The 27,129-nt window shown below is 39.0% G+C and overlaps 1 protein-coding gene across 11 annotated transcripts in view; it reads right to left on the reverse strand.

Moving 5' to 3' along the window:
- ENPP2 (ectonucleotide pyrophosphatase/phosphodiesterase 2) overlaps positions 1–27,129 on the reverse strand; it is a 72,632-nt gene that overhangs the window by 14,510 nt on the left and 30,993 nt on the right. For 6 of the 11 annotated variants that reach the window (XM_042036028.1, XM_042036027.1, XM_042036037.1 and 3 more), the window contains 10 exons: positions 19,319–19,374; positions 17,072–17,137; positions 16,242–16,314; positions 13,215–13,224; positions 11,299–11,456; positions 8,053–8,164; positions 6,616–6,741; positions 3,095–3,126; positions 2,168–2,295; positions 72–159 (listed from right to left, as the gene is read on the reverse strand). In XM_042036028.1, the coding sequence (XP_041891962.1) occupies positions 72–159; positions 2,168–2,295; positions 3,095–3,126; positions 6,616–6,741; positions 8,053–8,164; positions 11,299–11,456; positions 13,215–13,224; positions 16,242–16,314; positions 17,072–17,137; positions 19,319–19,374 (849 nt within the window). The remainder of the gene's footprint in view (positions 1–71; positions 160–2,167; positions 2,296–3,094; positions 3,127–6,615; positions 6,742–8,052; positions 8,165–11,298; positions 11,457–13,214; positions 13,225–16,241; positions 16,315–17,071; positions 17,138–19,318; positions 19,375–27,129) is intronic. The other 5 variants (XM_042036032.1, XM_042036031.1, XM_042036036.1 and 2 more) reach the window with 2 other exon arrangements.

Genomic DNA, 27,129 nt, shown 5'->3' on the forward strand with positions numbered 1-27,129 from the left:
ACTGAATATTTACATTTCAGAGACTTTCAATTTCTTCTGCCTTCAATGACCCTCCCACACATTGCTCGTACCTGCATGCTGTTTATCTTGTTGTCATAGCCATGGTCTCCGTGAAAGAAACATTTTCCTGTTGGTTTCTTGTAAACATCCACAGCTTTCCTAAATTGAAAAAGTATTAGAAAATTTCCTCAAAGGTGTCTGACCTCACAATATCCTTTGGGGGCAGGAAGGATAAGGTTACAGGACAATGCATTATTTATCTTTCTTGAATAGCAGTAGTAGGACTGCAGGCTTATACAGCATCCCCAGGGTTTCTCCCTCTACTCCCACTCTAAGAAACAACTATTATTGATAAAAACCTTAGTATCTATTATTTTCTCAGACCTTCTCATATCACAATCTCCTGCAGGCTGGAGGTGTTGGACCATACTCTTCCAATCCTCAAAAGGCCCACAGAGGCTGCTCAGAAAGCACCTTTGTGATGTTACAGTGCCACAGTGTCATATAATGCTATAAAGTGCTTTCGCCTGTTTGCCTTTAGCCCAATAAAAAAAAATGGGGGGCAGAAACAAAGCTGAAAAAATAAAGATTTTCATGAACAGAAATAGCTGGGATGATAAGTGCTGTACCATAGGAATGATAATTATCAGCTTGTTATTGAGATGGGTTTTTTACAAAATAAGTGGAAAAATAAGTATTGTGTCATAGGAATTATAATCACCAGTTTATTTCAGAGTACTTCTATACAGTTTTATAGGGCTATGTGCAGGCAAGTCATGCAGAGGACCACGTTATCCTACAAATTAATTTCTTCATGTGCAATAAAATAATGCTCAGTCAAAGCTTGATTTTGGCCTTATATTTATATCTATGTTTATATACTAGAGTTACAGCAATCAGGCTGTAACTACCAATTACACTTACACTAATGAATGAATTAGTGGTGAAGGAGAGCTCTGAAAATTCATAAATAAGCCAAAGAAAGACTGATGTAATTGGTAAGAAATTACTAAATGTAAATCAACCTGGGCAATCCCATAAATTCCAGTAAAATTCTTAAAACTAATGCTTTTATAGGCGTAAAATTCAGAGTGTGATTCTTTGAAATATACATAACCCCAGCCACAGGGCAGCCTGCCAGCAGCCAGTGGAGTTATGCAAGAAAGCAAATGGGGTTTCTCATTCAGTGCTTCAGCAGAGTGATTCTTGCATAATTCATGGAAAGATAAGCACAGATGTCAAAAGCCACTTACAACACACTGTGTGTTTGCCTGGCAGCTATATGGGCAAAAAACCCTACCATAATTTAAAGCTCATAACAGACTACCATGAGCCAAAAGCTGTGTCATCTTCCAAGAAGCACTGAGTCAGATTCATGCAAAAAAGACCCTACCATTCTCATACTGTAATACACAACACGTGTCAAAGTATACTCAAATGGAAAGCTGTGCATGATCCATAAACAAAGGCTACTCCTCTCCTGTTCACTCTATACATGTATGTGCCAACTTGTTTTTCCTCATTCAATTTTTAGCTAACTAATAAATACTGCCCATATTCTATATCCAAAAATTCAGAGTCATATGGTTAAGAGCAACCCAAACCAGAGTTTTTCCTGAGCTAAAGCATCCTGGCTTTCTGTGGATTTGTTTTGAAACACAATACATTGCCAGCACAGCATTTTGATGGCCACCCCTCATATCCTTCCACATGTTCTCAGGCATTCACCCACTCCGCCAGTATCTCCATTTTCTTTCCATTCATCCATTTCATCCACTCAGACTCTTGCTCCCTCACATCCCCTCACCACATAAGCCTGCCCCTTCCTCCCACATTCCCTGCTCCTCAGTTGGAGTAAGCTTGCACCTCATTAGAAAGGCTTATCAGTTTCTACATTTGAGCTAATCAGTCAAAAACCACAAAGCTGCTTGAGCACATCAGTTTGGGTTTCTAACTTCTATCCAGCAATTGATTTTCCCACACTTTAAAATATTTTGTGTTCTAAACCACATCCTCATGCACGAAATGTGATTGAACCTCACACAGATTTCAAAACTCCTCGTGCTCACAGGGTAGAGGTAGATGCAAACAGACAGGGCAATCCTAAGTGTCCCATTTCCTCAGAAGAAAAGACTGAAAATTGGGAGGAAGCAAAAGCAAGGGTTACCTTGCCACATGCCATTTGCGATCCACCAGTAAATGGACATCCTCAATTCTTCGGTTGTTGGCATAGTGCAAACGTTTAGGCAGGTGCTGTTTCAAGTAAGGCTTGAAGTGCTGGTCAGGCTTTCTACACTGAAAAATAAATGGTTACAAATAGCACACTGTGAGTTAGCTTAAGATGCACATAAAACCTTTGACTACAGAAATCAAGCTGTTAAGGGCAGCACTGATGATGTCTGGAAAACAAAGTGTACATCTAGAATATGTAGTCCAGTCATTTCTGTCCAGTATTTACATGCAGCCAAGGCCCAGGGAGGCATTCAAAGATATATTTAGAAAGTTTCATCCTCATGACAGTCTTTATGAAACTATCAAACAAAATATCACATATACTTAACTCACAGATGAAGAATTCTAACTGGACCAAAGCTTAAGTTCCAGAGGATGACTGAATGCTCAAAAATACACCTCATCTGCAGGTATATTTAAAGCCATCTGGTTACAAAATTTGGGGGGTTTTGTTTTAATTTTAAACACTTTTCTTCCACTAAAGGCAAGGTTAGAGTTGAAGGCTATTAAATGCACTTTTTCAGTGTCTTTAAAGTGCTAGTAAAATGTTTACCCTAAAAGATTACTTTCCAATTCTGAAGCAATGAATAAATAGACTCAATTCAGGGAGTAAAGACAGTCCAGGAGATTCTGTCTCTGCACTGCCCAAAAAGGTTATAAAAGCTACTAGAGCAGCAAACAGTGAAAAACATGACAAACATTAATCTGTGTGCATGAAGGGCACCATTTAACATTCTTTATTTATGATAATGGTTGATTGATTTTCCTGCCTAAAGAGTGAGAAAAGCAAGCTGAATAATGCCACAAATCAAGAAGTGAACAGTGAATTATAGACAGATACCTCCCAGTCCTAAATACTTACTGTAAGGTTGGCAACAATCACTTTAGGATCATCTGTAAAGCAAAGGAAAAAAAAAAAAAAAAGATTAAAAATTTGCAGAAGAAAACACAAGTTTTACATAAGCACACTTCCTAATACTTCCCTGACCTTTACTAAAAGTGTTTTGTATATATCATAGAATAAACCAAATCATTTGGGTTGGAAAAGACCTTTAAGATCATGAAGTGCAACCCTTAATCCAGCACTGCCAAGTCTATCACTAAACCACGTCCACAAGTGCCCCATCTTTTAAACACCTCCAGGGATTGTTACTCCACCACTTCCCTGGGTGGCCTTTTCCAGTGCCTGACCACCCTTTTTAATAAAGAATTTTTTCCTAATATCCAATTTGAACCTCCCCTGGTGCAACTTGAGGCCATTTCCTCTTGTCCTGTCACTTATTACACCTGGGAGAAGAGACCAACCTCAACCTGGCTACAGCCTCCTTTCAGGGAGTTGAAGAGAGTGATAAGGTCTCCCCTGAGCCTCCAGGCTAAACACCCCCAGCTCCCTCAGCTGCTCCTCATCAGACTTGTGCTCCAGGCAGACCCTTCACCAGCTCCATTGCCCTTCTCTGGACAAACCCCACATGTTCAATGTCCTTTTTTGAGTAAGGGGCCCAAATATGAACCCAAGATTTGAGGTGTGGCCTCACCAGTGCCAAGTACAGGGGGACAATCCCTGCCCTGGTCCTGCTGGCCACACTGTTTCTGATACAGGCTAGGACACCACTGGCCTCCTTGGCCACCTGGGCACACACTGGCTCATGTTCAGTCACTGTCGACCAGCACCCCCAGCTCCTTTTCCAAGGGCAGCTTTCCAGGCACTGTTCCCCAGCCTGCAGCACTACATGGGGTTGTTGTGACCCAAGTGCAGGACCCAGCATCTGACCTTGTTGAACCTCATACCATTGGCCTTGGCCCATTGATCCAGCCTGTCCAGATCCTTCTGCAGAGCTCTCCTACCCTCCAGCAGATCAACACTCATGCCCGGCTTGGTGTTATCTGCAAATTGATTCAGGGTACCCTTGATCCTCTCATTCAGATCATCAATAAAGATATTAAACAGAACTGGCCCTGATACTGAGCCCTGGGGAACACTCTGGGCCTGGCCATCCAGACAGTTTTTACCCAGTGAAGGGTGCCCCTGTCCAAGCCACAGGCTTCCAGTTTCTCCAAGAGAGTGATGTGGGACACGGGACACAATATCAAAGACTTTACAAAAGTCCAGGTAGACAATATCCACAGAAGCAGGTCACCTTGTCATAGGAGATCAAGCTGGACAAGCAGGACCTGCTTTTCCTACACCCATGCTGGATGGGCCAGATCCCCTGGTTGTCCTGCATGTGCCATGTGATGGCTTGGTGATATGTAGTTGCTTAGGTAGTGTTCTCACTGTTTTATGATCTGGGCCTTAGCTTAATACTTATTTTATTTTCTGAAAACACAGACTTTCAAGACTTTTGGCTGTTTTATTTTAAAATAAAACATTATCTCCAAACACAATGACCTTCCTTGAAAAATTTTGAAAGCACATTTGAATGCAACAATGCACTCTGTTAGAAGCAGCAAGATAAATATGTAGCATTTTCTGGTCACTTTTAATGTTTGACCGATTTCATAGGCTACTACTGAGTAAGTGAAAAGCTACAGTAAAATATTCTGGATTTGTCTTTTGGCTATTAAAGGGACGTGCAAGATATAGAAAGACCAAACCCAGTAACACTAACTATTTTCTTCTGTGGTGTGGGGGAAGCATTTTTCAGTCATGAGAGAAAAACGGGCTAAAAGAAAATCTTCAGCCGTGAAAATCTCGTGTTCAAATACTATTGTTTTGGTTGCTTAAGACATGATCTTGCTGAGATTGAAATCGGCTCTACTGACTCTCAAAACACAAGCTGCAGGTTTTTGCATTGCAAAGGTGTGTTTGCAGTATTGAAACAATATTACGGAACGGTAAAGAATAAAGACATTGGTAATTTGCCATTTAAGGAGGTAAACCCCAGTTCCAAAGGTAAGAAACATGCTTCTTTGTTCTATGTTCAAACTGTTGATTTATAAGCAATCGCAAATATTCGAACTAGGAAGCTGCAGACAGAAGCCAAAAGAGGAAAATGTTATTGTGGGAAAACGAGTGGTATGACTCAGAGGTCAGACAGACAAGCTGATCTTTTTGAAAGATATTGCCGTTCATCCTCCAAAGAAAACTTATTTTTCTTAGCAATTTGGGAAGTCAAGGATTGAAAGATCTTTAAAAAAAAAAAAAAAGGACTTCTCAGAACTGAAATTTGTTCTCAGTAGACTCTGGAGTCTAGGAATTCAGTCTCATGCTAGTCTACAAAGCTTGAACAACACGTGCACTACTTTCAACATATCTTTACACACTCATCATATATTCCTCAAGCAGAAATATCCAGGTAAAAAAAGTTTACAGTAAAATAGATGCACACACAAATCGGTATTAAGAAAGTTTTACCACATTTTTATGATTTCTGCAACTATTCTGGAAGTATTTAGTCTTCAAAGATTGATCTTTCTATGAAATTTGTTCTCAACCGCAGCATATCTGAAGTGTTGTGAGGAAACTTGGCTATCTGATCTTCCCCTATATCAAAAGCTGTCACTCTTGGAAGCATATGGTGAAAAAACACAGGTACTTATGGTTTATTTATGCCTTACACAGTTTGCATGGTAACTTAAACTGCTAGCAAAGCCAGGTTTGCCCTTGTATGCTGAACCAGAGCAGCCAGGGTGCTGGTGCAAGCCCTGTCCCGGTAATGCTGCCCTGGAGGCAAAAGGAGGGCAGCTGGTCTGTAATGCTTGAAATCACAGAGTTAGTTTCACCAGAGGACTCCTGCCCGAGCCCTGAGAGCTATTGTCAAAGATCAGTTAATCTCAAACACTAAGTCAGGGTAAACTTCTAAAAGCATGGTTCAAAATAGCAACAAGTTTTACTGACAACATTGGCCCTGAATGCATGTGCTAAATCTTCCTTATATCCTTCAACCTCTCCAGTCTGTTGCTGTTTAGCAACCCACATTACTCATCTATGCCAAAAGTATGATAAAACTACCGAATTCAAAATTAGCAAGTCACTTTTTTTCCTATTAGCTCATAAAATATACCAGATGCTATTTTTTATATCCAAGCTGTGCAGTGCTGAGATTCCCCAAACAGTTTTTGTTGACAGAGGAGAAAAGTGCAGGAATAAACTCACGATGACACGTGAGCTGGCATGTGAAACTGGCTTGGAGTTCCCATTCCTCCTTGATATCAAAGAGTGGCGTTTAACACAGAACATTTAAGCCCTCCCCTTGACAGTTCCACCACTGTGGGGTCTGTGAAATACAGACTGGAAAGGGAGCAAGCAACTGGTCTTCAGTGGGATTCCCTCTGAAATTCCTGCCAGCACCCTGCAAATTTACACCCTTTGGACAGCATCATGTCAAGGAAGGAATAGAGTCTAGTTCTCAGAATATGAGAGGTACAATTAAATTAACTTACACTTCAGGTTATTGCTAGACCTAGGGCGAATTCGTCCCAAAGATCCAGGCAGCAAAATTATATCATCCACATTGGTCAGATAGTTGCTTAAAAATTCAGTTCTTTCACAAGTCGTGTCTTCCATCCCTGAAGAAGGAGAATGCAAAATTAAACCACCCTGAAAATGACCACATTTTCCACAACAGCAAAAAAAGGAGATCCCAAACACCCTATGTATTATTTCCTTTTGGATGACTAATCTTGTTCTTTACAGCCATCTAATTCCAACATAAAACACTGGTAGGACTCAAACTAGGAGTGCCTATACAAGAGAAATACCACTCTGAGCGTCGTAGGAACGGTCACCACATGTACCATATGTGCACTGACTCAACTCCAAATTAAGCTCATGGAAAAATCCAAGTCTGTTTCTAGTTTAATATACTACTTTGGGGATTATTTCTTTTTAAACAAATGATTTGAAGAGGAATAGCACACAAAAGGTATTGTCTGTTGGTGGTCTGTTCTAAGGCAGCCGCAGATAAACAATTTTCTCTTGCAGACATTTGTGGTGGGGAGGAATGTACTGCCAGCCACAGGAGGTTCTCAGCACAAAACTGCCACCCCTGGAAATCCTTCCTGACCCCTACCCTTCTCTACCCACAGCCAGAAAGGAGGCATAGACCATTTTATTGCTGATGTAGCAGTTCATGTGAGACTGTCAGGAACAAAGATCTAAAAAGAAAAGGACCTTTGGTGGCATCGCTAAGAAAGTTACGCAAACTCAGGTTTTTCTTTAATAAAAATTTCTTTTTATCTTTGGTAATATTTATTATTTATTCTATTGCAGAGTTTATTCTAATGTTTGAAGGAATAAGACCTACCAAATAATTTCTCTATTTTTAGATGACTACATATGACCATGAAATACCTTCTTACCTCCTTCCTCCATTATTTTGATGACTCTTCCATCTAAGCTGGGTACAGTCTTACAGATATTCCAGCCTTTTCTCTAGTAGGGTAACTTGACCCACTGATTGCCAAGGAAATGCCTCAATCTGAAACCTTACTTTTCTCCTCATGTACAGGAGAACAGGGCTATTAATTTTTTCATTCCATAAAAACTGACAAGAAGATTACTCTAGGCAAATCGTAGCCCTCATACATGCAAGAAGAGCTACACTTGGATGTGATATCAGAAATGCCAAGATTTGAAAAGCTCTGAGTGAAGAAGTACCTAGATCACTGTTACAAAAGAGAAGTGTCCCTCCATGGCAATTACAGGTGAGCTGAGTGGCCAGTCCACACCAGCTGGCTCTTTTGGGAGACTTAAACTACCAGAAAAATGATCAGCACAAAAGTATCTTAAATGGAACTTTGATTTAGGTCACCTACTAGATGTACAGCTACATTGTTTAAGCATTTCTCTTCTGATAAATATTATGGCTTAAAATTTACCATGATCACCAACAAATATAACATTGACACATCGATGTAGTTTCAACTGTTTCAGTCCATCCATTAGTTGTCCTACTGTCTTGTCAATCTCTCTCAGGGGATTCACCATCATCTGTATAAATATTCAGAAGGGAAAAAAAGTTAATTCTGTCATTGCAATGTTCCTACTTCTACAAATGGGAGTCCTTTGCCAAAACTCTGATGGGAAAACCATCCAGGTCAAGAGGCAAAGCCTTGGCTGAGCTGTTACTCCTACAATTATTGTACCATTTCCTTTTGTATATCCACACCATGACTTCAACATGAGAAAGCCCTGCTGAGATGCTGACACGAGACAGCAGAAGATCTTTATGATCTAGGCCTCCCATAAACATGTGTACAGTTGGTAAAACAATGTATAGATAGCAGAAAAACACATGTGACTTTGGGGTTCAGTTTCTTTCTTATAGATAGAGAGCAGTACTTTTAACAGGCTATTTTATGTGAATGGTTTAGTCAAAAAATGAACATGAAATGAAGCTTTAGACTTGGGATTCACATGCCAAGTCACTTAATGAAATTCACTTCAAAGGACATATGATACTAGGATGACAACATGCACGTCACTTGAGTAGCACATGGGGCTCAGAGGGAGTGTTCTTCAGCTTCAAAGCCAAGAGTTTCCAACAGTTCAAATGACAGTTCTGGCAAGATTTTCAGCAGGCCCCAGAGGATACAGATACCATACTGTGATTTCTTCCTTTAAGTTTCTTTTTCATTAAGGGAAAAAACCAAACAAAACAAAAAAACAGAAAAAACCAAGACACAGGACTGTGTTTTCAGCCTTAAGAAAACGAAAGATTTTTTACCAGATGGCACAGAGAAGGGAAAAGCAAGATTTTAGACAGAGGACTCAGATTTTGTTTTGATTTTAAGAAGAAAATATTTGTTGTCACTATATGCCAACTTCTTCCTCACTTGTCTGATTTCGCTGGTTCAAGTATCCACAGTAAAAAGCCTCCCAATAGCAAACAGAATGATAACAAATTCTGGATGAGAAAAAACTAGATTTTGGCAGAATTTTCTGAAGTAAACACAGTGTTGGTGTGACCCAGAAAGGGATGGTTCAGAAATTTTCCTGCTGCCTGAGTCATTAAGGGATAGATGTTAAATGAGTCTGCTAGGTTATGGGACAGGAAATGTCAACTCCCAATGCACAGAGAAGGGACTTACAGGAGAAGGAATCACGGTGAGGAACAGGAGGAACAGTTTCTGCAACATATGGAAGTGGTTCAGACAAAGGGTGAAATTTTGAAATATTTTAATTCAGGAAAGCCTAAGTAGTTACTTAAGTTAAAACTTTGAAACATTCAAGTTTGGAAAAAAAGAAAATTGTCTGTTTCAGCATTCTTTCACTCTCCAATGCAAAGTATTTCTTCTACAGATGGGAATTCCATTTTTATGAAAGTCTATTTATATTATGTCGATCATATAAGGAAACACAACTTGTACTCAGAATCCAAAGCTTATTCAAGGATGCTGGAAATCCAGACAGATTTTCCATTAACGTTTACTTTTGTCAGCAAGCTTGAGTCTTCTTTTAAAAAATAATAATGATGATAAAAAGATAGGGCAACAATAATTCAAGGATTTCAAGTGATGGTAATTTTGTTTATCTGCCGTCTTCATCAGTCTGACCTCCTCTTACAGCTCCTTCCCAGATGTGACTTTCAAAGATTTATTAGCAAACAAATAAAACTCTTGTATATACCTTTCTTCACCTAATATCAAGACTTCGGAAGACTGTACAGAAACATTTTATCTTTCAAGATACATGGATCTCTGGGATGGTGCTACAATAAAGAGTTTTGGAGCATTGTGAAAGTGCTGGGGGCAGGATTTGAAACAAAAAAACCAGCTAGATTCTCTCACAAGTCTTCCCATAGAAGTCTGATTAGAAGGAAAAAAGAAAGAATCTTACTTTTTAATTTTTTTTTTTAATAATTGGTAGGATCCATCCTGTACTGCATTCCATTGCACTCAAACAGCATCAAAAGATGAACTTGCAGATATGATGGCAACTGTTGTGTAATACTAGGGTTCTTGTTCTGAAATAATGGTGACAAATTTTCACAGTTGACTTATCAGAAAGAGTTCATTAGGGATAAGTTTGGATGACCTTTTCACTCAGAGAAAAAAAGGCAAAAAAAAAAAGGAGCAACCTGTGTTCACATCACTAGGAATGTTATTTCTACTCTATTTCATGTCAGAATGGCAAATTAGAGAGTAATAGCAATATCATCCATAGTAGTTATTAGTTTTTCCTCTCAGGTAAATCTGTGTTAAAAGTTCTCTGGAAAATTCCTGGGGTTTTATACGTGATTTTTTTTTTTTTGCATGTCTTTGTTTGCCATGTTTTTTACACTTAAATAATGTGTCTCAAAATAACTCTTTAAAGTTGAATTGTGCAACAAGTCAAAAAACATCCCCACAAAATAAATCTACTGAGAAGAATGTTTATAGCCTCTTTAGGATACTGTGGAGTGTAAAGGCTTTTGTTTCAAGCTTAAAGGAGAAATACGTAGATTGTTAGTGCCAGGTGGAAAATGACAGTATACTAAGGAATACTCTTTTCATCCACTTGCACTTTTTCCTAATAAAGCAATTTCTATTTGATGTTTTCCTTGTGAAAACAGACTTATGCATCACCTTTTGCAAATACAGGATTCAGAAGTCCTGTAATAAGAATTCCCTACCCTCTAGTTACAAAATGACTTTAAAATGTGTATTTTTAAAAGAAATGTTCTTTCCCTTTTAGATTTTATGAGTCGTATTTTCAGGACTTTTCCACAACCATGATGACTAGATACAAAATCTCAAATAATCACCATGCTCCCATGAGCTGGAAGTTACAGAGGCTACAACATATTGCAGAACTTGTAATAGTTCAGAAGGGTTAGCAGCAGTGGTAATGTCTTCCCAGAGGTTTTTCTGACATTGCCTCCAGCTGATGGCTGGATTTAAAAGTATAAAGAGATTATAAAGATAACTTTCCCTAATGCAAACAGTCTGAAACAAGAAAAACACAGCTCCCAGAAGGCTTAGTCTGGGTTTGGCTGCTCTCCTTTGGGTCCTTCAGTACATTTATAAAAGTTTTAGCTGCAAAATACCAACCTGAAGCATGGAGTGAACTCCCGAAGTTGAAAAAAATAAAGACAGTGTATTGCCTAAAAAGTGGCACTTCCATCATAAATTTTTCGAACTTACTTTCTTCAGACGAGTTTCCGTAGAATATTGATCCACTTTATGTACTTTTCTTCTTTTCTTTGGAGCTGCAACTGGTCTTTCCTGTCTCCTCTTAGGAGGAAGCTTTCTCTTAGGTCTCTTAGGCGGAGTAAGAGGGGAGCCATAACTACTCTCCTGTACTGGCAGGGAGAGATGTCTGGACTCAGAAAAAAAGCCTGTCTCAGCTCACATCAGATAGTAAAGCTACCTGTGCCAGATAATCCTGAAGCATAAATGCTATGGCCTTATGAAATATTTAGGATTTTGGACAATTTAGGATCTACCCCTTTTTAAGGAGGAATTTACCAAATTGTACTGAAAGCAGAACAGCAGTTACAAGAGCAGACAGCATAAAAGCAAATTAAGTTGGTGTTTTGAAAGATAGGTGGGGCTTCTGTGTTTGAAAATACATAGTTATATAGGGGGTATTAGTTATCAAATATTAATCCATTAATATTATCAAGATTTAAGTTAATTTCAATTACAGCAAAATTCATTGCACACAACTTAATGAGTGTCCAGGGTAGAATACTGGTGGGAATGCACCATTTTACTTGAAGGATGGTTCAGATATGAGTATTAGAGCCTGTCCAGTCTAAATGATTTCTGCAAGGTTTCCCACACCAACTTTTTGGCTGATTTAGTGACACCAAGTACCCTCATCCATAGCACCAGCAGGTACCACCATTGTGTGACAGACCCTGCACCTCCCTGAAATCACCAGAACCCCATTTGCCACTATTTGGGGTCTGCAGATCAGAGCTATGAAGGTGAGACTCAGTTAACATGGAGCTCACATCCTTCGAATCAGCTGGGTAGGGCAAATTAGTGGCAATGCATGAGAAATCTGTGCTGCTACCTGCCTTATTAACAGCTTTATGGGCATTTTTAGAATTTAACTTCCTAGCACTTTCAGTATTGCGTCTCACTGGGTAATGTTGTTGTCCCTAAATTACCTTAGATAGGCTTATGGAAGGAAAAAAAAATATAGAAGGAAAAAAAAAAGATCTAGCTAGAATAAACTGCTATCCCATTAATCAACTTGCTTGTAATTTTAAACTGCCCCACTGTCACTGACTTTAACACGAGTTGCAGGCTCTTGGCACTGCTCGAGATGGCGTGTGAGGAGCTGACAGGTGACACCTACCAGGAGATAAACTACAATATGCTGTGTGCAATGGAGCACGCTTAGTGCTGGGGAAGAGTTAGAGATTTATGATGCTATTTAAGTTCTACATACTTAGGCAGCTTCTCCCAGTTGTTGAGTTACAGAGCTCCAAAAACAGGGAAGGAGAGGAAGGGGATGTTACCATCTGCCATGCTGTTTCATTGCTTCCAACACAAGCAGCTGGAAAGGAGATTCTAGTCCAGTCTCATTCGTCTTTCTCCAGAAAGGCATTTTAATAAAGCAGCACCAGAGTTCTCTGTTTTTAAAACGCTTCAAGCTTTGTGCAGTCCTGATGAGAGGAGCGGCAGGGAAAGGAAGGATTCTCATTTTACTGTCTCTGAGTCGGCTCAGCCAGAGCTCCACAATGCCAGAAATACACGAGCGCGGGAGACCCAGGTCTGAACACTGAAGTGACTGTCTCAAGACAGCATGTTAGAGGAGCAGCAGAAATGGCTTAGCACTGCCAGATTTCCACATATTTTAGAGCTCTTATGGTAGTATATTTCTAGAATATTTTATGTAAAAAAAAAAAAAAAAAAAGTTAGCTCAGAGAAAAAAAAAAGCCAAGTTCTTATTAACCAGCCAATTCTTAGTCTTGCTTGAGAAGAGTCAGAACAGAGTTATGGAGGAGGGAAACTAATCCCTCCCCACCTACAGAAGGAAACTGTAACATCACAAGGGTAACTAGCCAGCCAAAGCTTTGCTTCTTGACCCGGACGGACCAACCTACCAGAGTTCAACTGCAGAAGCACAGACGGAAAGAAAAAAAGAAAAAAAAAAAAAAAAGGCAGAAGTAAATCAAAAGCAAGCATATATTTTATAACTCCCATAACTGCTCCTGGAAACTTAATAGAACCCATTGAAATACTTTCTAAAATGTTTTCAAAGAAAAAAAAAAATACAAAATACCCCCACCCCAAAGCAAAAAAAACAAATCAAAAAAAACCCCAAACAAACCAAGTCAAAAAACCCCCACAAAACCCCAAAACCTAGACAACCAACTCATTTACACTGACATTCATGCTAGTGGATATGCAAAGTTACACTTGTGGAGACTAGCTATAATATCAATTCCATTTATATAAAAAACACTGGCAATTTGCCAATAAATTATAAGTGTATCTAAGTCCCTTTGCTTCTAGCTTTAAGACACTTTGCACATAGGATGGTGTGCATGTCCTGGGAAGATCTAAGTGCCATCTGGATGCCATTAGACCTCTAAGATTATACATTTAAAATAAATTTAGAACATTATTTGGTATAATAAGCTCAAATAAAAATTCACTTTATGCTAATAAAGGTTTTTAAGATTTGGAGGTTTTCAAGGTATAAAACAATTCCTCAAACTACTACTGCAGCAAGAAAAATCAGCATGAAAGAATCACTCTTCAAAAGAAGAAATAAGAAGCCCATTGTTGATATAACCCAGTTGTTGCAAGCTTGTTTTCAAACATTATTGTTTGGTTGATCTGCCTTTGCATGAAGAAAAATGGTCAGTAATACTCCGAATATACTGCTGCCAGCGGTATACAAGAAAAAAAATGATTTCACAGGGAAGTCATGCTCTTGGTATCAAGGAATTAGCAAATTGGGATCCTTCTGAGGACTTTCTTCCACATGATGTAAATTTCACAGCTCCTAAAAATTATGCTGAAAGCAGTGTCAAGAGAAACAATATAAAATACTGCCTAGCTTTTCTATCCCAAAACCAGGCCCCTAGCATGCCTCAGCATCTGTGTACTTACACAGCTGTATTCGTTTACTTCAATTTCCATTGACAAACTTTGGTCCGCTGTTTGAACTGCGAAGCCGTACATGCTCTTCTGCTAACTCATCTGTTCTCAATTTGCTAGAAATCAGTTTTCATGGTCTTCTTGTGTTTAACATAAAACTATCTATTTGCAAAACTATCATAAGCTATTAATTCACACTTATTAAGAGCCAAAGCTTTGCCTTGCAATTAGAGATCAACCTTCAGATAACCATCCAGAAGAACCCCCACACAGGAAGAGCCTTTGGGGGCTCTTTGCTTTTATAATGAACACTTTGCTACACTTTACTTTTTAGACTCTTACAAATAACCTGAAATAAGATTGCCACATTGCATGCTAAACAGATTTGTTAAACACCACAATTTAAAGAACATTTTCAATGTCATCATCTTAATATTCCCCTTTTAAGTCCATGGAAAAAGCTCCACAACTCTGTTCAGAAGCAAGTGGTTGTATCCAGATAAATAAAATTAGAGTTTTCAGTCATAAAGCACACACAGTAATTGTAACATTTCACTAAAAGGAGCTGTAAAGCATTATAAATTGAGAAAATTATAATGATTATAATTTTAACAATAAATTGAGAAATTTATCATTAAATCAGAGAGCTCTCATTACCAATACCTTGCCTGGCTGAATCAGACACAACTCCTGTTCTGAGCCAAATGACAACATGGACACATATCCGTGTCTGTCAATTTAGCAAGTGCTGGCAAATCTTAAGCCCTGTTTATCCAGAAAAAGGACTGCTTCTCTCCATCCAACATGGTGCTTCAGCGCTGAATTGGAATAATTCCTCACACTCACTGCTCTAGGACCGTGGCTCAAACTGCTCCAACAGGGCTGCTACCTACAGCAACTTCATAACTACTGCAAACTATTTAAATAGCCCAAATAACTCAACCATACTAAAAAAATATTAATGCTTCTTCTCTTTGCTCTCTTCTCCAGTCAAGAACAACCACCAGATGTAAACCAAACAAATAAAAAACTACTGCTGGTACCTGGCTCCTCAAGGAGATTTGATTGCCTTCCAGAGGGTAGGCATCTGATAAACTCCTCACTTTTTGAAGACTGCAAATATTTGGTTACCCTTTGAAAATCTTACATAAAAACTCCTAAAGTCTTGTGATGGGAATCTTCATGCATTCATTTGCACTGAAACTAGGGAACCTTTGCAAGATGTCAGAGACCACTGGAAATGCCAGATCCCAGCCACTAGAAGCAGGATATTTGAGTACAGAATTTACTTCTCCCCCCTCCACAAATCCCAGACAAGTGCATTAAGTTCTTGTCACCTGGACAGTGCTGACAGGGGAAACAATACCCATCAGTCCCAGCCAGCTACACAAAGTCGAACAAGGGGTTAAACTACTACAGCATGTTGCACATAATTTTTCATTAAAATGCCTTATGGTGCTTTAAAACTTTTTCCAAACTCAACAGTATGGTCCTGAGGGAACAGTATTGGAAAAGCTTTCTGAACCCCTGTAGGGCCTATATGAAACTGGAACTAGCAGCCTTTTACATTTCCTGACAGACTGCAATTATTACTTTGCTACCACCGGCTGTCAGCTTTAAAGAAAGCTTTTTTCTTCTCTGCATTTTATCTCAATATTTTCTGTATTATATTTTAATTACTTTTAAGAAGGATAAATTGTTAGAGGAAAGTTAAATTATGCTGTTGCACACAAATATACTCCTGTCTTTGCCAAATAAATCTTTCCATTTGCATTATCATATCACACAGAAAAATAGCCTCCTGAAAGGCAAGGGCAGTTCCTTCTCCCAGACGTGAGTTTTACGTGATAAATCCTTTAGAAGGTAATTTTGTTTTCTCTGGCAGAGGAGAAGCATACTTCAGAAACAGGTGAAAACAAAGTTGCTAAAAATGTTACTTCTGAGCAGCATCAATTTTTCGGTGAAAAAAAAAAAGTATTAGAGACATCTGCTTCTTCTGTAGAAAAAAAAAAATCTGTACTAACCTCTGAGTTGAAAGGACCATATCTGTGGCCAGCAGCATCGGGTTGCTCAGAGTAGAAGGCATAAACATAAGGCCTGAAAGAAAGAAAGGTCTTGTTCAGGTTATCTTTCCTTCAACAACACCACAAAAACACGGGCCTGCGGGGTCAAGTCAAATCAAATCAGCTTTCCAATGTGATTTAGCTCTATGGAAAAAGGACTGTTTCTCAGTCATTGAATCCTAGAATTATTTAGCAGCCTTTTGTTTCCATGGTATAATTAGTTGTTTTGCAGCTATATGTATATATATATGTGTAGCACACATGCTCGTTCTAAATCTTGTAGGAGAAATCATAACAGCAGCTCGCCTGAGCCTTGCAGCCAGCAGCATGTGGGAACTTGTGGACCAAAACCCACTCATAATTAAAATCTTAACATTTTCCTAGAGCTCAGTGTCCAGTTCTACAACTGCCATTGTCTGTAAGGTTGTTAAACCATATAAGGCTCAGCAGGATAAGAACAATCCCAGTTAATCCAAGTAACTACATGCTTTTTGATAAGAAATAAATTCATACCATACATTTATTTGGAAGAATCCAGCTGCTGCTGGTTAAAAGCTGATATGAGAACAAAAAGAAAACAAAACAAAAAGCCCAAACCAACTAAACAAAATAACCGCAAATCCCAAATAACTCACATTAAACACAAAACCCAAACAAATCCTTAAATCAGTAATGGCCTGTAACAGACAAAAATAAATTTTAGCATTAAATTTTTGCTTGCTTTTGCAGCTGCTTATAAAGAGAAGACAAACCAGCAGTTATGCAACAGCAGATGACATTAAGTGAATTACCTTTCATTGTCTGGAAGGGTTAACCACTGAAGTATTGTTAATATTCTGCGTTCATGAGGGATGACACTGGACCACAAAATACAAAAATATACCTTGTTATCATAGGATACAAAAAGTATCAACAAAACCTTGCTTTGAACTGATTCTAATATGAATATAATGCATCATAATAGCATAATTTTCTTTTAGCATGCTGTATTTTCTTTGTTGCTCAATACTGATTGTTAATTTGCAAACAGAATCACATCAGACCTCCTGAATGTCTACATACTCCAAAAGAAAGATGATTAAAAGTCTGCAAGTGTAGTCAGAACTCAAAGCAGTAAATCTAACTCTTCTAAATAGGAATGAATAAAAGATCCATTCTGGTGGCTTGAACCCAGGTGAACTTCTTTGTATGCACAATAATGCTGCCATTGGATAGCTGGCACAAGTAAAATCCACTACATTGCTCATATCAGTGGAGGTTTAAATAACCACCCTGCTCTGGTAGTCTTGTAGACACTGGAAAAGTTTGCACTGCCTTAAGAATAGCCAAACTGAGGGCTAGGCTGGTGTGAACCAGAACAGAGCCATCTGAAACACCAGGCCAGCAGCACAGGGACTTGAACAACCCTGACAGCTTCTCACTCTGCAGAGCAGACCCATCCTTACTTTACTGTTTGTACAGGGATTGCCATTCTCACTTGGCTGCTGAGGCCAAGTTCATGCTATGAGAATGACTAACCTGAGAAACAGCTGGTGAAGTTCCAAATATCTCATCCTAGGAAGGCTCTGCAGGTCAGTGACCGCACAGTCATTTTAATACAATAGCACAGTCAGTCCAGATTCCATTAGATCAATAGCAGAATCCCAAGGCAGGAATCAGACACCACCGTCAGTCACCATAATGAACTGAATTCAGCACTCTCTGGAAACCTCTGGCAGAGAAATGGAGATGGCAGCAGCCCTTTGGAAATACCTTCATTTTTAATGCCTTATAGAGAAACAGTGGTCCTCAGTCTCCAACTACATGGAGAACTTTTGGTTGTAAAAAAAACCCATAAAAATGAGAATTTTTGCTAAAATTTGCAAATAAGCCAAAATTTTAAACTGGAATAATAATCTTGGGTATTGTCCCGTTTTAATATTTTTATTAATTGTGCAATATGAAAAGAAACCCCATTATTTCAATTAACTAATTTCTGACTAAAATCTTTCGAAAATTCTGTTTTCCTGGAAGAGTCTGCCTGAAAATTCTCCCAAAAACATTCTGTGTCCCAAATGAAATAACGCAGTTTTAAGTCATATATATTTCAATTACACAAAGTAGCCGTCTCACTCCCTTACTAGTGCTATTCATACAACCTATCCTTGGCTACCTTTTTTACCTTCTGTATCCCCAAGCATGCATTGGCCAGGGTGTTTATGGTGACTGTGTAGTTGTAGAGCTTAGGAATCACATTCATTTCTTTGGTTTGTAGAGCACCAGAGTGGAGCTCTGTCAGATCTTCATCCTGCAAGCCTAAACCTATCATCAGCTTGTGGTGTGTTTTATTATTCCCTCCACATGCTTTAAGATATTTAGAACAGTAAAAAATATTATTTCTAAAGGAATCACAAAAAAAGAAGTCAAGTCCCCTTATTACTTCAATCTTGCAGTTTAAACATTTTCTTTGCTCCTGCAATCCTGCCACAAACTCAAAATTATCAAAATTCATTTATTATTGGTTGTAAAGATACATTTTAGTTGGGACAAGAGAAAATAAGTTGGAATCATTAAACAAAAGAACAAACAGCAAAGATCCCCAAGGCTGTCTTTTAAGAGAGGGAAATTGGATATCTTGCCCAAAGGACAGACTGTATTGTAAAATGAATGAATCAAGCCTTTAAATCAATTAGACTGGTGATGTCAGTTAACATAAGAGGACAATAAGAGTCTTCCACACTCGGAGGACTAAGAAACATTGCTAGCAATACTAAGGAAGCAAAAAACCACACTGTGAAATGAAAGACAGCAATTTTTCCACATAGTCACACATGTTTTCTTTAGACAACTGTTAAAAGTCAGTGCATGAATCTAAAGCAGCAAACTGTAGCATCAGCTTTAGTTATCAGAAACATTGCACAAATGAAACAATAGAGGGTTACAGGTACAATCTCCAACCTACCAAATGCTTAGAGAAAGGAAAACAACTCAATAAACACTTACACTGAATTAATTCTGAATTATTAGTTTAGAATCTCCAGAAAACAGAAGGTACTTACATAGACCAGAAGAACGTGCCAGCTTTCACCCCTTGCTTGGCTGCAGTAATCCAAATCTAATGAGGAAAATATAAGAGGATTAGAATGTGTTCAGATCTCTAATGACTCTCTGAAATCAAAAGAAAATGTTTTCAAGACACATTCTTCTACCCTGAGCCTGGAAGTGAAAATTGCAGTTTTCAGCCTCGGCCCTAATTTGAAAACGTGGGGTGACAAACCTATGCAAACTCTGTAGCAGTGGGTCAGCTGCTGTGCTGTAGACTTTCACCCCTAAATCTCTATGTTGCTTTTAATTAAAAGTATTAAGATTCAAGGCCAGGAATTCCTGCAGTATTTAATTTAATTTTCAAAACTCAACCACTACTCACCTGGTTCTTTTAGCGTTCAGGATTTGGAGGATACTCAGTTAGAAAGGAACATACCTTAACACTAATCAGTGTCTGCATAAATGTCCCTCTTCCCCTATCCTACAATCAGTAGCCATCAACAGAAAATGTGTTAGAAGAGAGCACACAAAAAAGGGCGCAGAGAGTAACGAGGTGTTAAGACTACAGGGAGGCACACCTTCCTACACAGCTTTTTAAGAACTTCTTGAGCTGACCCGATGGGGTGATTGATGGAAATGACGGAAAAAATCTCCACGGAATTTTCAAACCCTTTTTTCAATCCTTCAAGTCCCCTGTATTTCGCTAGCTATAAATCAGTTTGCAGCAGAAAGTTCCACAATGTAGTCACACACTCTATGAGTGTATTTTTAATTTTGCTTGGTTTAAAACCTGCTGGTTTCACTGGGGTTAGGGTACCACTCTCATACTTTGAAACATGTTATTAATACTTTCTCTTCCCACTTCTATACAACATTCATGATATTCCTCTGCATTTATTCCTCTTCAAACACAAGTTTGTTTGATCTTTCTCTAATGAAAGCCACGCCATACTTCTAGTTATTCTCATCACCCTCTCTTTTCTAACCTATGACAAGGCAGGGGGATGAGAATGTCAGAACACCAGAAAGGTCCACAATCAAGGAAAACAAACGAGTTTGTCGCTCCATAGAACTAAATTTCTCTTGCAAGGAAGAGCTACCCAAGTTACCTCAAAACTCATTTCAAAAGTGGCAATGGCTTAAAGGCCAGCGTTGTGTATAGAGCTAGATTATTTCCTTCCATTATTTATGCATACTGCAATGTATATACTTCATGAGGAGTTAAGACAAAATGTAGCTCCTTTACATAATAATTGCAGTCTTTGGCTTACTTTAAATCAACTCTTTGAAAATACATTCAAAGTCCCTGTACCTTGCTCTAACACATTTATAAACTGTCATCTGGATATGCATCATTCAAATGTTGTGCCTGTATTATTCACACATCAGTTTTAATTGAAATTCATTTGGGACAGTCTAATGAAAGATCATTTTCACAATGAGGCTACAGTTAACAGCAATTAAATTTGGATACTGTAATGTCACTTATGGGAAAATGGGTCATGTTTGCCTTTCCATTGCCCTGGACACACCCCTTACCTCTTATCTTCTGTTCCACCAAATCTGACTGGACTCAGTCCAATTAAATTAAAATCACAGCTATAGAAGTAATTTGTTTGCATTTTATTCTAACTCTTTGATAATTTATCCTCTTTTCCAGTGAAGATTACATCCAGAGTAATGCTATAGAAATGGTGTTTTACTAAATATATGCAGCAAGATCAAGAGCAGAATGGCCACGGGTTTGCCCCACTCTTCATTTTCAGGTGTTTCTCCTCAAGAGTCTGATTTTAGGCTTGGTTCATATTTACACACACTCAAGCTGCCACCAAACAGGGAGTCCCCCAAACATCTCCCCCAGCCTCTGCAGCCCCAGCCTTCTACCAGCACTACAGTTTGCATGGTGACAATGATCACAAGATGATGTGGCTGCACAGTAACTGCCAAAAAAAAAAAAAAAGAAATGGCTTTGAATTTATATAGGAATTTGGGAGTTGTAGTTGAATAATAGGGATATTGTTTTCAATATCTCAGGATACTGAAATTTGAGTATCACAGCTCTGACAGGATGGGACAGAAGGATGCAGTGAACATGAAAGATGAGGAAGTATGCCTACAACCAGTGACCATGTCACTGAGCCCACACACTGCAGTCAGAAGTATGATTGCAATGCAAGGATGCTTGTTTGCACCACAGAAGTCAGCATAGGGTACATAACCAGCCTGGATACTATGTCTAATTAAGGCAGTTATTCATTACATATTCATTAGTGCATCATGGTAGTCCCAGGTCAAAAAGGGCCCACACTTAAAGCAGTTACATTTTCCTTTGCATTGCAGATTTATTCATAGAGAAAAAACCCAGCCATAGCAGAGAAAGGAGGTCAAATACACATTCAGCATGAAGTGTGTGTCAGCTCCCACTACTTTTATGCTCTGTCTTGCTCTGCATTGTCCCCAGAGCAGATTTATTTTTCTTTGAAAAAGTTTGTGTTCCTGCAAAGCCTAAATAATTTTGCAGATATATTTGGGAAGGTACCAACAAACTAAGTCCAGGGAATTCTGTGTTTTAATTTTACCATCTGCAAACTCTAGTTTGACTTTCTAGAGCTTTGGCCCACACAGGCCCAAACTATCCAGTCTGCCTGGTTGTATAGATGAGACCAGCCAAGTTCTACCCTCAGCAGCTGAAGATGTCCCATGGTGCTCCTGTCTTAGCACAGCTGAATTCACCCCTGACCCTGTGTATTTTAGACAATGATTTTAAACATGTGCCAAAAGACACTCTCCCTCCAGCCAGGCAAGTAAAATACTTGTCATCCTGATAGATGAATAACTGCATCATTGGTACATTGCCAAGGCAGCCAGCACATCTGTGAGAAAGCGGTCGCTGTTCTTGTTGAGCATAGAGTGTGCTTCATGAATGTCACCTGAAAACAGCATGCACACCTTTCTGTGCCAGGGGTAATGCACATAAGTGGAGATCACTCCCAGTTGTGCAGTCCTAAGAGCAGTAAGAGCAGCCTAAAGGCACCCAGACTGGCTTCAGAGAGGAAAAACTGCACCTGCCAGTATTTCACCTCAGGAATGCAGCCATTTACATTGGCATTAGCTGTTTAGATGAGTACAAGTGTCTGCTGCACTTGAAATAAGATCAATAGCTAAGACAAGGATCTGTTGAAGTCAAAAATCAGCAAATCAAAAGGCCTGTATCTGTCTACAACATCTGAGTGAGTCTGAATGACTCCACCCTGACTTTGGCAGGCAGAGCCAGATTCAACTCAAGCTTACAACAAACCATTACTACTGGACCTCTGCTCTCCTTTGTTTTTTAAGGGGAAGGAAAAAAAAAACAACCAGCCCTTTGGTTTATTTAAACCCAAACTAAGAAAATTCAACACTACCCACCATAATACCTAAAACTCCTACTCAGCAACACATTTGAAGAGACATCTTTCAGGACACAGAGAAGCAATATTACCCTTTGTTACACAGACCCCTTAGTGGATAGGCAAAATTAGACAACAGACTGGAGCAACTGATGGGAGCACACAAGTTTATTTACTATATGGCTATAGGAAAGGAACTCCAGCAGAAATGTTGGCAGCAAACTCTTACTGCAGCCTAATCACCACTGAATGCCTCTCACTGTCTTTAAGTTAAATTCATTGTCTTTCAAGGCAGACTACAAATCATGCAGGAGGGCAGGATAGAAAAACCTTGTCCATTCAACCTTGTCCATTCAAAACAACTGAAATTAAGAAGCGAATAAGGGTTATTGCTCTGCAAGGTCAGTACCATTTGTGAGCTTACATAATTTATTTACCATATATAAATACATTGGGTTTAACTGTTAATATGTTAGAATTCTATAGTCAGCTGTTTAACCATGTCAATTGTGCACTCTTGGCTTGCATAGGGGACAAGCCTAATTGTATTGCAAACTATGTAAAGGCCATATTTGTGAATTAATTTGCTTAAGCAGAGAGAACAGGAAGAGATCAACCACTCTGTCTTCATGCCGTGCCACAGGAAATCAACAATATCTAACTTTTCCAATACAGAAAGACCCGTTAAATTATGCAATCACAGATCAAACCTAGTACACTGGGAAGTGTACCAAGAAATATAAAGTATGCATGCTTTCCTACATATATATGAAACATATGCTGTAAGTTGAATTACTTTTATTTTTATATCCTCTGTGTTGAATGACTACAATTCTCCTCTATTTATGGATGAAAGTAGACAAGGCTAAGCAATAGGTTAGGTATCAATGCCATATGGAACATGAAGTCCCAGGTTCTCCCTTCTTACTGCTAGACACATTTGCACACAAGTACCTCATACAGAGTTATTCAAGATAGCGGTGGAATTTTCTTTGAAAACCTGCACAGAAAGTGGGACACCTCCCTGGTTTTAATCTTCCATGAATAAACAAGAGCCCACAACTTCACAAAGGCTGACTCATATTTGTAGGAATGGGAAATTCCTTCCACATCCAGGCAGAGGTGGGAAGGAGGAAATCACAGCATTTCCTAGTAAAGAAACATGTACAAGACTGGGACAAGCATGTAGAATTAATACCACTCCTGCACCATCTGCAATTTGTGCTGCCAACAAGGTAAAATGTGGCGTAGCCCCTTCCACACTTCTTAAAAGACGCAAATGTTCTCACAAACTTGGGGACTAAGCATTGCCTTCTTGCCCAAACAGAAGATTTTTGGTACAAGAAGTCTGTTAAATAAATAGACTCAGAATCCTGTTGCTAGTTCATGGCTCAAGCTGGATAAATAGAAATATTTATAAAATAGAATTATAGACATCTCTCCTTCTGCTTCCCCTGCTAATCAACAAAGTGATTGCAAAACCTGTTCAGGGTGCAAAGGCAGATGACAGCTTTCTGAAGCTCCTTCTGTAATTATTAGACAGGCAAAGTCAACAAAATTCAAAAAATGGTTTAATTCTAAAAACTGATATATAAATTTGGATGAATCAGGAATATCAAGTTAAGATGCAGGGTGATGATAGCTAATGTCTACAGGCAGACCTTGAAGACTGTAAAGACAGCTTTACAAGCATGCTGTCTGTTATCTGGGAATGTCATGGTCACGTTTAAGGATTAACTTAATGTCTCAAGCTGGTCCCTTTTTGAGGGCTGTAGTCTTTAAAAGGTTGATAGCTGAATTAAAGCTACATACAAGGCATCCTAAACATCCATCACTACCTGCATAATTATGATATTTCTGAAGCTGACATTATTGAAAGACATCTTTTCAACCCAAATTCAGATCCAAGCCAGGTTACCTTCTGAAGGAGCCTCTCTGTCCCCATTAACCACAGACCGACAGTTTTGTACTTTTCATCTTCTGACCTTGGAGAGGCTAATGGATTATTTCTAAAGATCATGGAGGATCACTGAAAAAAAGCAATGTATTGTCTGAAGTGTAAGTTTAAACTCACTACATCAAACCAAGACATGGAAAACTACTGCTTAACAGAAGCCAAAGACAGCTGGGGCCTAAATTTAGTGCCTAAAGTTACTTGGGATGAAAACAGAGTGTCAGTGTCATGAAAAATGAGCAGTAAACTTAGTTTCCCCCATGGGCTCTGATGCTCACCATTTCTGTGAGATGCTGTTGTGGTATGAGGAGTGGTTTTATGGCTGTTTCCTATGAAACACTTTTGTTTTGAAAACAAGGTGGTTTTAAGCTTATATAATAAATCAACATTGTATACTAAATCAGGATGTCCCATAATCAGCTACAGCACCCTGAAAAACTTCCAAGCTACTTTTCCCCCCCTTCTGCTTTTCCTAATGCTATTAATTTCTCGTAACTCCTGGAGTAAAAGCATTCAGATACTCATCTGCCAAATCCCACTGATGTCTGTGGTAATCTCGCTGTTTTCCAGCGAAAGACCAAGTATTAGAACAACCGAAGCACGAAAGACCACCAAACCCCCCACATTTTCATACACTAGGCCAGTTTCCAGGAGCAAGAAAGTACTTCAGAAATTACCAGTGTTAAATGACATTCTCTTTTAGGCAGTTTTAACCATAATACAAGGCTGGGAGTCTCAGACACTTTTCCTGCCTTCTTGCTCAGAAAAATAGTAATTCCCAATTCTGTGCAAACCATATCCCATTCTGCACATTTTGAGTACTTCAGTTTGAGACCCAGGACCTAAAAAGAGCCAGATGAATATATGATATGACAGACAGGATTCCTGTGATACACAGACAGGTATCCCTTCCTACCCCCTTAATTGTACTGTCTTATCTTTCAATACCCAGCTATTTGGGGCAGTCTATGTCAATGTCATATTTAATGAAAATTATAAAAAGGAGTTTAGAAACTGACTGTATCTAACCAATACATAGACAGAGATAACTTCTTCTCTTATAAAAATCTGCAGTTCTCTTACCAAATGTGTAATTCTTGCACATGCAAGAGATCTATCACCTCCTCATCCAGCTACTGTGGCCACTCTATCAGGTTTGCCAAACTTATGGGTTTCCCTCATATTGTGTGTATGGGGATTGAATTATAACCCTTCCTCTGTGCATTTGCTTCCAATTTTCCAATGACACATCCAGTTTATTACATTATTTGTGTGTTTCCTCTTTAACAATTCTTCAGAACAACTGGTTTATTTCATCATCCCTACATGGGTATGCAACACCCCCATGCACACACACCCCATCCTCTGAGGATTTCATCCAGCATAAGGTCACCCACTGTTGTGCAACTTTCTTGAACTCTTCTTGGATGACATTTTTCATCCAGAAATCTTTTATTCCCTGGAATAGCATAGGTGTAGGAATTAACAGTGTTCCACATACAACACAGCAGGTGATGAAGTATTCAAAGACTTATATTGTACTTCTAAAATATCATAGTTTAAAAGTAGAGACATTTGTACAAGCCCCAACAGTTAGTTCTCCACTAACTCCTACTTAACCATGATTAAGGTAAGATGCATAATTTAATTCGCAAATAATTTCCAGCTGCTTAATGAGTTGTCACACAGCAGTTGAGCCACAGGATTGTCTATGAGCTCGACTCCAGACTGCAGCAGGTTTTAACTATGTGACTCTGGCAGTAGCTGAGATAAAGACGTTACACACTGCTGCTCTTTCACTGCTCCTAGTTTTAATCCTGATTCTTTGCTCACATTGGGAAAGATAATAGGTGTGTTTCTCACCCTCTCCTCTCCTCATCACCCATGCCAAAAGCTAACCCAGGGCATAGCTAGACAAGGGAGTGCCTACAGTCACTGACAGATTTTACAACAGCACAAATACCTCATTCTGGCTCATCTACAGCCAGACACATCTGCCTGCAGCTCTAAATTGCCTTGCCTCACATTTGTTGCAGACTAAACGATATGCAGACAACACACACACTTGCTAAGCCTACAACTGAGTAACTTCCTTTAGTCTCTTGGGATATTTCTGTCTTAAGAGATTTGGGAGATGATACAGATCAATTTAGCAAACAAATGACAGATTATAGTGTTCCCAAACCCCTTCTCATTTCCTCTACCATCTCACTCTTTTGTGAGGTTAATTTGTCAGAGAGCATTTAAACTATAGTTCCCTAAGCAATCAGTGCAATGAAACATGCATGCACCTCGGCTTCTTGCACTTAAAACTTACTAGTTTCACTTTTTTTGTCAAAGCAAGCCAGCACAGCGTGCACTAATAGGGGAAAGTGCAGCAGAAGCAAGGGAACTGTCTTAGCTGTAGTAACACAGAACACTTTGAAGGACTCCATTTCCTTGCCCAGAATAAGGATTCAAACCAAGTCCAACACTAATCTAA

This window comes from Corvus kubaryi, unplaced genomic scaffold, assembly GCF_017639235.1.
Source record: "Corvus kubaryi isolate FWS band 111438036 unplaced genomic scaffold, C.kubaryi_AGA036_p1.0 37385, whole genome shotgun sequence".
Lineage (NCBI taxonomy): Eukaryota > Metazoa > Chordata > Aves > Passeriformes > Corvidae > Corvus > Corvus kubaryi.